Below are 14741 nucleotides of genomic sequence, written 5' to 3' on the forward strand. Positions count from 1 at the left end.
TAATTCAAAATGGTGGACTTCCTGTTGGGTTTAGGTGATGGCTCCAAGAGGCTTTGTTGTGCATCCTGATGTGCTCTATATGCTTACCAGATTTTGTGGATGTAGGTGAAACATGCTGTGGGAGCTATTTGTTAAAAATGCAGGGTAGGAGCAAAGAGAATTGAGTAAGAGTATGTCTTCTGTAGTCTTTGAGTTAGGAAAACTGAATTTACAGATGATAGGGTAAATGTAATGTAATTGATGACTTTCATTAATGTGGGGGTAGCGTGTATTTTCTTTGGTGTTATTGCACAAAAATTAGACTCTAACCTTTCAACGTGTCATAACTGATGTGGTTGAAGAGGAAACTAGATTCTGCACCTCTTCTTGGCTCTGTTTTAAAACTTTACCCAATCTATCTAGGTCTTTGCAGGAAGAGGGTGTTGCTTCCACTAGCTGTTGCATGTGCCCGTCCATTCAAAACCCCGATTCAACAGTAAAAAGTCTTGCAGTAGTAACAAAAAATAATTATTAAGAAGAAAGTCTGAAAGTAAACATGATGTGTTAGTATCGGCTGCATACTCATAGAAGTGGAGCTCCATCCAGCAACCACTGTAGTCTGAGTTTGCTGTTCTCCTCCTGGACCAGTAAGCTGCTGACTTCATTTTCCCGTAGTATGTAATGAAAATGAAATGAAATGTGTTGTCAGGTTGTGTAGGTAGATTTATCATGAAAGCTGGAGATGCGTGACTGTGTTGAATGTTCCTCATAGTTCAACCCTCTGCTAACCATAGCCAAAGGCTTTGTCTGTGGCTAATTTGTTTTCATGTTAATGTTCATCTTTACGATCGAGCTTGTGTTGCATCCGCATATGAAGCTCGCGGATATGCACATGTTCATCTGGTGGCAAGGGCTTAGGACGGAAAGAACAGAGGGAAGAGCTTCGGGAAGCGAGCTGTATTTTCAGCCACACAGTCATGAAATCATCCTGTAGATGTCACCTTCACTTTTGGTGTTGTCCTTTACTGCTAACTGTTCTGTCATTGTCTGTCATTGTTTTGTTTTTTAGGATGATAAACTTTAGAAAGGTTCATCCATTGATTTCAGCAGTAGAGTGTGATTGTGGATAAAAGAAGCACCCCTTCAGTATACTAAAATTGTAAAGAATCTCGAAAATACTTCAAACTAGAATGGGCAGTTTTAAAACAAGTAGGATTAAAGTGTTGCAGCAGAACCACAGGTATATTAAAAACCTGACATCTGTTTTACCCACATTACAGGTTAACTACAGATCCTTATTTTATGTATTTATTTATTTTCATTTTCAGACTTGTAATTTTCATACCCAACCAGTGCAGTTTATCAGACTTTGCTGCTACCTGTGCAGCCACAAAAGATTGTATACAACTTTCTACATCTTAATCACATATGTAGTAGTACTTTTCCAAAACGACAAGCAGAGTTTTCTGTGGTAAATTTATGGACTTCACTCTATGGAGTTAGATTATGCTTTGTATAAAGTCTGTTAACTGGATGAATTTAGTGATGTAGTACTTTTGTTTGCAATGATGAGGCTTTCTAAATTTGCTAAAAATTTTACTCACAGTTTACATTTTTACTCCTAAGAAAAGCTGCTCCAATTCATAGGTATAAATATTAGCTGACTGAGTAGAAATTACTTGTTTAAAGTGACAGTCTGAAAGATAAGATACACACTGATGATTTGAAGAGTGAGTCTGTGCCATCAGCTTCACACCTACCCTCTCTAGTACAAAAAATGTTTTAAATAAATAAAATATATATACCATGTTAGGGCTGGGCGATATGGCCTAAAAAAAAAATCTCCGATTTTTTCACAAAAAATCCCGATTCACGATTTATCCGATCCCATAGACTATAATCTTTAAGTTTTTCACTTAAACTTGAATGTAAGTAATACTACCTGAATAGAGACAAGCACAACAATGTAAAACAAAAACACAATTGCAAAAATGAAATTGTGCTAAAGTGCAGGAATGGCAAAACAAATGAACAGCTCAGTTACACAAAGCATATCTTTTAATACCGCTTTCCTGTTATATTCCCCTTTATAATATCTCTTTTAACTTAAAAGAGTCCCTAAAAAAACAGTCCAGTAAAAGTCCCTGGAACAGTGAAACTGTGTTAAAGTGAGTGATGGTGGCAGCGCTCAGGTTGATATTGTTAGCTAGCAGCTCTTTATGAGACTGTGAGAATACTCCCTGGCAAGCAGCATGAGTTAGGTAAAGACGAGTGGAAAAGGACAATGCATTGAAAAGGATAATGTAAATAGAATTACTTCAAGATTACTATATTGCTTATTTTACCTTGTGGTATAAGCCTTTCTGCCTCCTTTTCCCCCTTGACAGACTTCAAAAATGCATTCCCTCTCAGGACTGATCTGTAAGCAGATCCACCCATGTTGCAATGACCAAGGGGAAGAAAGGTTAAAATGTGGTGAGTGCTCAAGGGCACTTCCTGCTTTAGAGCTGTCAGTTTACACTCTCAATACACTGCTTGACAGTGATGAGGATCAAAATAACAAAGGGAAACAAACAGTGGTGACCTTTGAAGTTGGAGTAAATGTAGTAACAGACTAAAGAACGATAAAATTGTGGAGAAGAAAGCTAGGCGGTGGTGAACTTAGCCTAAAAAAATATAATTTAAAAAATAGGGGGGTAAAAGATGAAGCAAACGGTGAGATGAGCGAAAAGGGGGAGTTCCCCTACAGCGAAAATGATAAGTATTTACGAGATGAACATCTTTTGTGCATCTCTTAGCTGCTCCATGCCTCTCTCTTTGACACACCACCATCACACCTAATCAACCAATCACTGCTGGATTCTGTCTAAGAGGCTTGATTTGCTGATTAACCGAGCTCATCAACACACCACCCGGTGTGACAAGCACGCACAGTAACAAGGAAAAGCACATACACACATTGTGCAAATCACTGTAGTATTTGTGTGCACATATGCATAATCTGTGCATGCATTTGTTATCTTTTTTGCATTTGTAAAAAGATCTGAGTCTGTGTAGGCAACATGTCTGAAATCCATAAAATTTAAAAAATTAAAAGTTTAAGATGAGTTTTACCACCTTAGACACCTTTTTAAGTGGCAAAACTATGCAACAGCTGTTTTTACCTCTGAGTAAACAGAGCTTTGGAAAAAACAATTGACAATTAAAGTTGTCCTCCCTGACAGAAAATAATTGAGAACCACTGGTTTAGAGTATGGGTCCAAGACACTGTTTTGTGCGCCCTCACATGCTATATATGCACACCAAATTTTGTAGACGTAAGTTAAACTTGGTGCGGGGGATATTTATTAAAAATGCTGCAGGGGGCACTATGGCACATGCAGTGCCGTGATGCAGTGCATGCAATGATTCTTCCTTTTGGTGAATTTCCAACCATTCCTAATGTGTCAAAGAGTATTTATTGTTTTATTATGTTCACACTGAGGCATTGTCAAATGCTGAAGACTGAGCTTACCAATTTCCAGAATTGTACAGTCCCTCCAGTTTTTCGAGATTGTTGCAGCCTGAAATGCCTGAATTCCCGGCAGGTTTTCTCAAAAATTGTGATGTAAGTTGCAATGTTTTAAGCGTACTTGTTGCGATGAAATTGTGGGAGACAGTGACAATTGCTAAAAAGATGCATTTTTCCAGCTTTTAGAACATGTTTCAACATTATAATTGACAATATTTATTCCTAAACTAATTCTTTAATACGCTCCAACCCATTTATACAAGCTCACACACCATGGTGGGAAATTAGCAGAATCTGGTTACCATGAGGTGGTTGGTAGATATAAGAAACAAAATGATCATTTACTATTGAATTAATCACATTTGGACATAGCTGTCAGTGGCTTAAAAAGTTAATTTCACATCCTGGCACACATATATTCACACACGCTAACAGCTTGTCACGTCAATTAACACAGGCGTGTTATGCACAGTGTTGGGCATGTTACATTTAAAAAGTAATTAGTTATAGTTACTAGTTACTTCTTCCAAAAAGTAGAGTTAGGAACTGAATTACTCCACTATCAAAGTAACTAGTATCCAGGGAAAGTAACTATTGTGTTTCTTTTTTTGTTTAGTTTAAATATGTCTTAGAATTTGGATTGTTTTTTTTCTAAACAGGTTTCACAAGCCAGTTGCATAGAGTTACATATACTAATCCTTCAAATCCCCTTTTGAGCTCGGCATTCATTTTAGCGAACTCGGCATCTAGGTATTTAGAAAATGTCTTTCTGCATGGCGCATCGGCACCTGCTTTCCCTCATATTTTCCCAATGAGGGCTCTGAAGGAGTGTGAGTCAACTGCTGATACAGGAGCATGTTGTCAACAACATACCTGCCTATCATTCCATTCAGTTCAGTCTGTGTCACAAGTTTTTGTGAAGCTGGAGCAGAAAAATCCAGCTTCAGCTGTTTGGATGGCATGGCTCCCTTTCCTGCTTTGTAAGCGGAGCTCACGTTAGCCACACTTGGCCTGCTATCATCATCAACAGTGTCAACAGTGTTTTTGGCCACTAGTTTTGTAGAAGCGTGTGCCGTTGAGAGATGCTTCATTAGATTAGAGTTGCTTACAACAGATGTGGACAAACACTTCACACCAGGACTTAATGTACACTTAACATGTACGTTCTTGCCTTTTACCTCAAGGAGAATAAAGTAGTGTTTGTACTTCTACTTTGAAAATGCAACTTTCCCCCCAGAAAGGGAGGGAAAGTTTCAAACAGTCAATTCAAAATGGTGGACTTCCTGTTAGGTTAAGGATATGAGTGCTGCTGACTTTTTTGTTCAGGCTGATGTGCTGCATATGCCTACCACATTTGGTAGCTGTAGGTGAAATGTGCTGCCCGTAGTAGATGTAATAAATTTTCTATGTGGCGTTATTGAAACATTTTGACTCACACATATAATTCCCCTAAAATATAAAATGTTTCACCAATCCTGGTGTATGGTGAAGAGTTTCATGCATTTTGGAATATTTATAGGCCACCAAATTTGAGTTTCAAAAAATGGGAAAAATTGTCACGATGACCTGTCACAGTGGGAGGTACCTATGCTTACAAAAGCACAAAAGACTTTGAAAAGCAAGTAGGAAGCATCCATCCATTATCTATACACTGCTTTATGCTCTATAGAATCACAAGGGGGCTGGAGTCTATCTTAGCTGACTTAGGGCGAAGGTAGGGGACATCCTGGACAGGTCACCAGTCATCATAAGGTCACACAGAGAGACAGACAGTCATACTCACATTCACATCTATGGACAATTTAGAATCACTAATTAACCTGAGCATGTTTTTGGACTGTGGGAGGAAGCTGGAAAACCCCGTGAAAACCCATGCAAGCACTGGGAGAACATTCAAACGCTACACAGATAGACCGGGCCCAGATTTGACCCCATGACTTCGAGCTGTTAGGCGACAATGCTAACCACTGCCCTATTGTGCCACCCAATAGGAAACATCCACCGATTTTCCATACATCACTTAATCCCCTTTAGGGTTGTGGGGGTGCTGGAGCCTATCTCAGCAAACAGAGTGAAGGCAGAGGACACCCTGGACAGGTCACCAGTTTATCACAGTGCTACATATACAGACAAACAATCACACTCACATTCACACCTACAGACAGGTTAGAGTTTGCCAATTAACCTCAGCATGTTTTTAGAGTGTGGGTGGAAGTCGGAGTACCTGGAGAACACCCACAGTGACAACATGCAAACTCCATGCAGAAAGATCCCGGGGATCTTCTAGCTGCAATGTGACAGTGCTAACCACCGAGCCATTGTGCACTCCCAGTAGGAAACATGAAACACATATTTTCAACAACGTACAGTGTTTCCTCCAGGACTTTTTTCAGTAGCAGCGGCAGGCTCTCCGGGGAGCGGCGGCCCGCTGCTGCTGAATGAATGTAGAGGACACCCTGATATAGATATTGAAAATGATCAGTTACATGAGCTGGTTCTTGGTTCTGGGGATGACTGCAGTACAAGTGTCAGAGCATGTCAGAATACAAGGTTGGTTAAATTGATATTCTTAAAGAGGAACACTTCTCAATCAATACATTGTTTGGCATGTAGCCAGTGAAGGAGAAGGCAATCCCATCCCCCCCCCCCCCCCCCCCCCCCCCATTTTAGGCACACTGCAGTAATTTCAACATACTGTTTGCTGCAGTGGCCACTGCTTTATAGAGAGGTTTTTACATGGTACAGGATTTCCAGCTTGTCATTAAGCACACCCTTCATTCTTCCTGTCATTATTGCTCCACCACTACGTTCCTTCACTTTCCCCGCTTTCCATTGTCATTTGTCTTCTCCCATGCAGAGCACAGCAGCACGTGGAGTATAGCAGGGCCCTAAGGCAGATCAATGCCAATATTTATTTCACGTCCAATTACTGGGGCAAAACCGCAGTCCACAGAATGCAGCGATGGAAGTAAATGTTCTCTCATATAAAAACACACAGAAACCGCATTAGAAGTGCAGCCAGCAGTCTAAGCTTCAAGAGCAAGCAATGAGTACAAGTGCAGGTTATAGGATTCCAATAGAGCGAGCTACAGGCGTTTCCAGGGGGTGAAGACTCCGGAAAGCCGAGTGAAATCCAGTTGCTTCGAGCAGGAAATCCCTCCACTATCCCTTTCGTTAGTTCCACCTGTTTTTCTTTCTACTGCTTCGAGATGCCAGTTCATCTTCAATCCTGTAGGAAATCCACCTAGAATGCATACTGAAAAAGCACTGCCTTTACGTGCCAGAGTTAAAGAGAATGGTCAAAATATATGAAAAATCTGTTCTATTTATTAATAATCAAACTTTGAAATGTTTACATTTCACTCTTGTTTTCTTAACCTGGTTAACTGTTAACATGATACCCCTGTGTTTTATTTATGTAAATATTGAAAAATCCTATGACTGTTCAATGCTCAAATCATTTAAACCTACACACGTGGACAAAATTGTTGGTACCCCTCGGTTAATGAAAGAAATACCCACAGTGGTCACAGAAATAATTTGAATCTGACAACAGTAATAATAAATAAAAATTCTATGAAAATTAACCAATGAAAATCAGACATGGCTTTGGAACCGTGGTTTAACAGAATTGTTAAAAAAATAAACTCATGAAACAGGCCTGGACAAAAATGATGGTACCCCTAGAAATGACTGAAACTAATGTGACCATAGGGACATGTTCAATCAAGGTGTGTCCTCTAATTAGCATCACATGTGTCTACAAACTTGTAATCAGTCAGTCAACCTATTTATAGGGTTACAAGTAGTCACTGTGCTGTTTGGTGACATGGTGTGTACCACACTAAACATGGACCAGAGGAAGCCAAGGAGAGAGTTGTCTCAGGAGATTAGAAAGAAAATTATAGACAAGCATGTTAAAGGTAAAGGCTATAAGACCATCTCCAAGCAGCTTGATGTTCCTGTGACTACAGTTGCACATATTATTCAGAAATTTAAGATCCATGGGACTGTAGCCAACCTCCCTAGACGTGGCTGCAGGAGGAAAATTGATGACAAATGGAAGAGAGGGATGATACGAATGGTAACAAAAGAGCCCAGAACAACCTCTAAAGACATTAAAGGTGAACTCCAAGGTCAAGGTACATCAGTGTCAGATCGCACCATCCGTTGTTGTTTGAGCCAAAGTGGACTTCATGGGAGACGACCAAGGAGGACACTATTGTTGAAAACAAATCATAAAAAAGCCAGACTGGAATTTGCCAAACCGCATGTCGACAAGCCACAAAACTTCTGGGAGAATGTCCTATGGACAGACGAGACAAAACTGGAACTTTTTGACAAGGCATCAGCTCTATGTTCACAGATGCAAAAATGAAGCATATCAAGAAAAGAACACTGTCCCTACTGTGAAACATGGAGGAGGCTCTTATGTTCTGGGGCTGCTTTGCTGCATCTGGCACAGGGTGTCTTGAATCTGTGCAGGGTACAATGAAATCTCATGACTATCAAGGTATTCTAGAGAGAAATGTGCTGCCCAGTATCAGAAAGCTTGGTCTCATTCACAGGTCATGGGTCTTGCAACAGGATAATGACCCAAAACACAAAGCTAAAAACAGCCAAGAATGGCTAAGAGGAAAACATTGGACTATTCTGAAGTGGCCTTCTATGAGCCCTGATCTAAATCCTACTGAACATCTGTGGAAGGAGGTGAAACATGCCGTCTGGAGAAGGCACCCTTCAAACCTGAGACAACTGGAGCAGTCTGCTCATGAGGAGTGGACCAGAATACCTGCTGAGAGGTGCAGAAGTCTCACTGACAGTTACAGAAATGGTTTGATTGCAGTTATTGCCTCAAAAGGTTGTGCAGCAAAATATTAAGTTAAGGGTACCATCATTTTTGTCCAGGCCTGTTTCATGAGTTTATTTTTTAAAATAATTTTGTTTAACTACAGTTCAAAAGCAATGTCTGATTTTCATTGGTTAATTTTCATAGAATTTTAATTTATTATTACTTTTGTCAGATTCGAATTATATCTGTGACCATTGTGGGTTTTTCTTTCATTAACTGAGGGGTACCAACAGTTTTGTCCGCGTGTGTAAGTGTCCTTGTCTGGGAAAAAAAAAAAAAAAAACTAAGCATTTAGGTTCATTTTTAGTGATGTGGAATCAGGCTACAAACATGTTTGTTTCTACTGTAAATTATGGGGATTAGCTAACTTTTGGAGCTAGCTCATTTCTGGAGATTGCCACTGTGCATCACATAGCAAAAGCTTGTTTGATGGTATATTAATTTTCAAAATCTCACATATAAAACCTTTAAGTATAAGTGTATAAATAAAGCATCATTAGTAGTCCAAGTACTGGCTCTTCATCGATCTCTTCTTCTTCTTTTTCCTAATCAGTTCGTCAGGTCTTTATATATATTATATATCTTCAGTGGTGTTATTCCCACTAATCTACAGCACTGTCTTCATTATAGCTCAATAGTTCCTTGTTTGATTATAATTACCAAATGACCCATTGTATTACTTAATTGATCTGACTTGAATCCTTTCTTCTTTTTGCCCGTTGTGCCCTGTTCAGATTTGTTCCTGACAACTGAAGACTCCAAGTTTGAGACCTGGATCAACAAGGTAATATGCCTTTTTAGCTCACTTTCTTTTTCTTTGTGTGCTTTCCTGTCCCAGATTTCCTTTCTGCAACTTTTCAAAAGTCCAGTTTATTCAGAGCAGTTGTGTGTCACTCATTCCTCTTTAATTGCACATGCATTTTTTTTTCATTTTTATGAGTATTTGCGTTCATATACTCTCTTTTGTTAAATCATATCACATTGCTGTATCAACATTGCAGTATTCCTATGTATGGGGGAGGGAGGTGGGCGGGTGGGGGTGAATCCGAATATTCAGATCTCAATATAAATATTCGGGTACCACCGTTTCGACTGAATATTCGGGTCCAGCCCTAGTTACTACAGCCGCAACTAGATTAAAAATATCTTATGAGTTCAACTGTGTATTCTGTAAAAGCTTTCATGTAGTGAACTGTCAGTGATGGCTGTCAGCAAACTAGTTTAGTGGTTCCTGACTAGTAAATAAAGTTCTAAAAGAGATGTCTATCCACATGGGACATGAGTGTGTGGATCATATTTTTTAAAGAACTTTGAGTATCCTCAGTGCTACAGCATGAAATTTTATGTACCAGTGGCATCTTAATGCTGGCTGTATCAGTCAAGTGAATATAGAGGTCTTCATATGGTCTCCGCTAGTGCATGTGCAGAGAATAAGGAGACCAATGATCTCTGCACATACACAAGAACAACATTCTTTACGAAGGCGTGTTTACAGTCCCCTGATTTTAGCCACTGTTGGTCACTAATTAAGGATCTACAGTATGGCCGCCATTAGGAAGCTGATATACAGACGTGGACAAAATTGTTGGTACCCCTCGGTTAATGAAAGAAAACCCCACAATGGTCACAGAAATAATTTGAATCTGACAAAATCAATAATAAATAAAAATTCTATGAAAATTAACCAATGAAAATCAGACATTGCTTTTGAACCATGGTTTAACAGAATTATTTTAAAAAATAAACTCATGAAACAGACCTGGGCAAAAATGATGGTACCCCTAGAAAAGACTGAAAATAATGTGACCATAGGGACATGTTCAATCAAGGTGTGTCCTCTAATTAGCATCACAGGTGTCTACAAACTTCTAATCAGTAGGTCAGCCTGTTTATAGGGTTACAAGTAGTCACTGTGCTGTTTGGTGACATGGTGTGTACCACACTAAACATGGACCAGAGGAAGCCAAGGAGAGAGTTGTCTCAGGAGATTAGAAAGAAAATTATAGACAAGCATGTTAAAGGTAAAGGCTATAAGACCATCTCCAAGCAGCTTGATGTTCCTGTGACTACAGTTTCACATATTATTCAGAAATTTAAGATCCATGGGACTGTAGCCAACCTCCCTGGATGTGGCCGCAGGAGGAAAATTGATGACAAATGGAAGAGATGGATAATACGAATGGTAACAAAAGAGCCCAGAACAACCTCTAAAGACATTAAAGGTGAACTCCAAGGTCAAGGTACATCAGTGTCAGATCGCACCATCCGTCATTGTTTGACCCAAAGTGGACTTCATGGGAGACGACCAAGGAGGACACCACTGTTGAAAACAAATCATAAAAAAGCCAGACTGAAATTTGCCAAACTGCATGTTGACAAGCCACAAAGCTTCTGGGAGAATGTCCTATGGACGGACGAGACAAAACTGGAACTTTTTGGCAAGGCATCAGCTCTATGTTCACAGATGCAAAAATGAAGCATATCAAGAAAAGAACACTGTCCCTACAGTAAAACATGGAGGAGGCTCTGTTATGTTCTGGGGCTGCTTTGCTGCATCTGACACAGGGTGTCTTGAATCTGTGCAGGGTACAATCAAATCTCATGACCATCAAGGTATTCTAGAGAGAAATGTGCTGCCCAGTGTCAGAAAGCTTGGTCTCAGTCGCAGGTCATGGGTCTTGCAACAGGATAATGACCCAAAACACAAAGCTAAAAACTAGAGGTCGACCGATATGTCGGCCGGCCGATATTTTGGGCCGATATATGGACTTTTTTTCAATATCGGCCATTGGCCAATATTTACAAATAAAAAGCCGATTTGTGATCAGGCACCCGTACGGGCAGCTGCCGCGACCGATTTTCCCTTAGAAGGTCCCCCGGCACTCAGAGAGCGGATAATAATGTAATGTTTAACTGCACTACGTTATTTAATTAGCATTTGTTACAGTTTTTATTTTGTGATCATGTTTATCTTTTATACTTGAACAAGCAAATGCACTTTCAGGTTACTTTTTAATTGTATTTTTTGTAAACTGTAAGTATTTTTTTTTTATGTTATTGTACTTTTTCACTTTTTGTGTTCAATAAATGTTAGAGTTCTACTAGTGTATTTAATTTGTAATACATACATGTATATACTTTTAGTGTTTAATTTGCCTTTTGTAATCGATGTGCTTTAAAAAAAAAAAAAAGGATATCGGCCTTAAAAATCGGCTTCTACAATCGGATTAGATATCAGCCATCGGCTGAAATTTTTTTTAACAATCGGTATCGGCATCGGCCTTTGAAAATCCCATATCGGTCGACCTCTACTAAAAACAGCCAAGAATGGCTAAGAGGAAAACATAGGACTATTCTGAAGTGGCCTTCTATGAGCCCTGATTTAAATCCTATTGAACATCTGTGGAAGGAGCTGAAACATGCCGTATGGAGAATGCGCCCTTCAAACCTGAGACAACTGGAGCAGTCTGCTCATGAAGAGTGGGCCAAAATACCTGCTGAGAGGTGCAGAAGTCTCATTGACCGTAGTGCTGGACGATGTGACGATACATATCGTGAGAACGATAGAAAAGTGTCTATCGTGCCATTTCTCTTCTATCGTTTCAGATGGAGGAATGACCCGGTCATTACTCCGCCAAGGAATGGGCGGAGTTATGTGACGATCGGCATACGTTTGTCTGTGAATCTGTGAATCTGTCTGTCTGTCTGTCTGTCTGTGTGAAACATTACTGAAAAACAGGGCAACAGATTTGGATGAAATTTTCAGAGAAGGTCAGAAATGACACAAGGACCAAGTGATTAGATTTTGGCAGTGATGCGGCTTATAGTCTGGATCCACAGCTTTGTTAAAGATTTCCCCTTGGGAGATATAGCAACCAGCACGGCGTCGCTGTAACCACGATGTGAACACTGTGTCAGTTACCCACTGACGATCACATGATTGCGATCCTACTACAAATTGACTGTGATTTATCAGCTGGAAATCATACAAGGAACAAATGATTAAACTGTGGGCTGTTTCTGAGTCCCATCAATTCCTGCCGTCCACTACATATTTAGGTCACGCAATGTAGCAAACCCCAGCCAGACACATTAAGTTCAGCCGTCACAGCCTTATTTTGAACACAAATTCACCTTTCTGTCCTTCACTCATTTCTTCACCGTAGGAGCTTGTCCCCATTGCAGCTGCTTCTAAGTTTAGACACATCCTTTGCTAGACAGCAACAGCGTGTAACCGTTGTCTTTCATCTTTATTTGAATTTTCTGACTTTTCGGCAGCGTCTTCGTCATGTCAAGAAATTGCTTCTTAGAGAATCACTTTCTGTGCTGCTGGAATGGTGACAAAATAAAAGCCTGCAACAATAAAAATACATCTTCAAAATAAAAGCATGGAAGGAACGGTTATTTTAACAGTAGCAAAACAAAGGTTTGCCAAAAGTGATGAACTGATCAACAGACTTTTATAAGAGTAATTTACACGCAATTTGGTATTCATACATAACATGCACATGCATAACACATGCCTGTGCTCAGTGCAAGGTCATTTTGTTTGTATATCTATATTAAATGACCACCTGGATTTCATCCGTCGGAAATGATATGTCAACTGAACAGCCTTGACGGAGTACTGCACTCTCTGAGTGCTTTTCTAGTTTCCTTAATGCAACAAATGAGTCTGCAGAGCTGTGGTGAGCTTAGGATTGCAGGATTGTTGGCACTGCCACAGGACTAGTTAATATTCTGGGAGAGCAGAGAGGGGAGACCGTGGCTTTGAGTTTTTGTCAAAGGGACCTATTTGAAATTCAGCAGGTCAAGGCACAAGTCGAACAGTAGTCTATCTTATCACAGAGAAGAGGAATAAGAGTAAGGAAGAAGAGAGAAACAAGGGAGATTGAAGCATGTGGCAGAGACAGAATGTGTGTGAAGAGAGACAGACCAAGCAGTAGCAAAACAGAGCAAATAAACTGCCATGCCCAAAGACCAGTAGGATATGTGACGGGTGGAAGGGATGCTGATCAGGTGAGAGGATAAAGACGGAGAATTCCAGAGAACATCTAAAGATCATTTTAAGCATCTAAGTGAATTCTAAACTTTTTTTGTTTTGTTTTTGGTTTTTTTTTTTTGTTTGGCAGAAGGATATCTCAGAAACATGTCAATTTTTTCTGCAGTTTTGAATGTATATTTTGTCTGCTGTTGTCCCTCACCAGTTTGAAAATGGCAGCATGCAGAAAATTAGAATGAAGCAACACATTGAAGTCAACACCTACAGATCTTACATGGCCTGGTACAAAACCAGTGCACCCAGGGCAGTACACGCCCACCAAACAATGCAGCACAACCATGATTAACTGAGAATTCTACAGAAAAAAATAAGACAAAAATGAGGAAAAAAAAAAAAAAAAAACATGAGGTCAATATAGAACAGACAGAAGTAATAATGGTACGCAGATGATAATCTTAGGTTCACGTTTGATTTATAATACCCCTCGACCTCAACCAGCCAGTAGAAAAATAGAGATTATCGATTCTCTGATAGGCACTGGCAGTAAATTATATTCTTTAGATGCTGTTACAGAAAATACTGACTCCCTGATAGCATTTTTTTTTCAAATCGGAATGATGCAGTCTGATTTTGTAGTCCCTCTGGTAACCAGAATATTCTTTGTCTGATAAATATCTTGAGTGGAGGGGTGGGATGGTTGTGGTTAGTATAGTATAATACCTTGAAAATGAGACAAAGATATATATATTGAAGAAGGTGTATCCTAAATTACCACTACTCCTTAAAGGTCACCGTAGTCTTAAATTATGGGTGCTGGGGTGCTACAAAAGCATTCCCAACTCAGAAGTCTTTGTGTACTTAAAATTGACAGTCATGGAAGCTGTTGGATTTTCTGATCTACAAGTGATTTTTGATTTGTTAGCGTGTGCTCAGTTTGTCAGACAAACTGAAATATGCAGTGATCATAGCATTCATTTCATAGCTGTTTCTAACTTCATTGACTTATATATCTAAAATTGCTTACACGTATCTCATTGGCATATTATCTGACTTCTAAAGGAGAGACTGGAACAATCTAGACATCCATACATTCAAATGCAGTCATAGTATTTTAGTAGCATACTTATACCTGGCTCTGTAGTGTTTCGTGTTCCATTTTGAAAAGACCATAGTCACAGTTGTGATTGCATTTAGATTGAGAGATGATTGATTAAGACGTGGCACATTTCACTCAGAATTTTCGAGGGAACTTGCTGCTTTGTGCAGCCAGTCATATAAATCACTGCATCACCAGCACATAGCTGGCTCTGTATATCACGCCAGGGGACAAATCGTTAACATATAAATTAAGTAATATTGGTCTCAGCCTAGATTCTTATGAGAAAACAGTGTTGATG

The 14741-nt window shown here is 39.6% G+C and overlaps 1 protein-coding gene across 2 annotated transcripts in view; it reads left to right on the forward strand.

The window, feature by feature from the left end:
- Positions 1-14741, forward strand: part of itfg1 (integrin alpha FG-GAP repeat containing 1) — a 258075-nt gene that overhangs the window by 33923 nt on the left and 209411 nt on the right. For both annotated transcript variants that reach the window (XM_035946300.2, XM_023265997.3), the window contains exon 7: positions 9077-9126. In XM_035946300.2, the coding sequence (XP_035802193.1) occupies positions 9077-9126 (50 nt within the window). The remainder of the gene's footprint in view (positions 1-9076; positions 9127-14741) is intronic.

This window comes from Amphiprion ocellaris, chromosome 1, assembly GCF_022539595.1.
Source record: "Amphiprion ocellaris isolate individual 3 ecotype Okinawa chromosome 1, ASM2253959v1, whole genome shotgun sequence".
Classification (NCBI taxonomy): Eukaryota; Metazoa; Chordata; class Actinopteri; family Pomacentridae; genus Amphiprion; species Amphiprion ocellaris.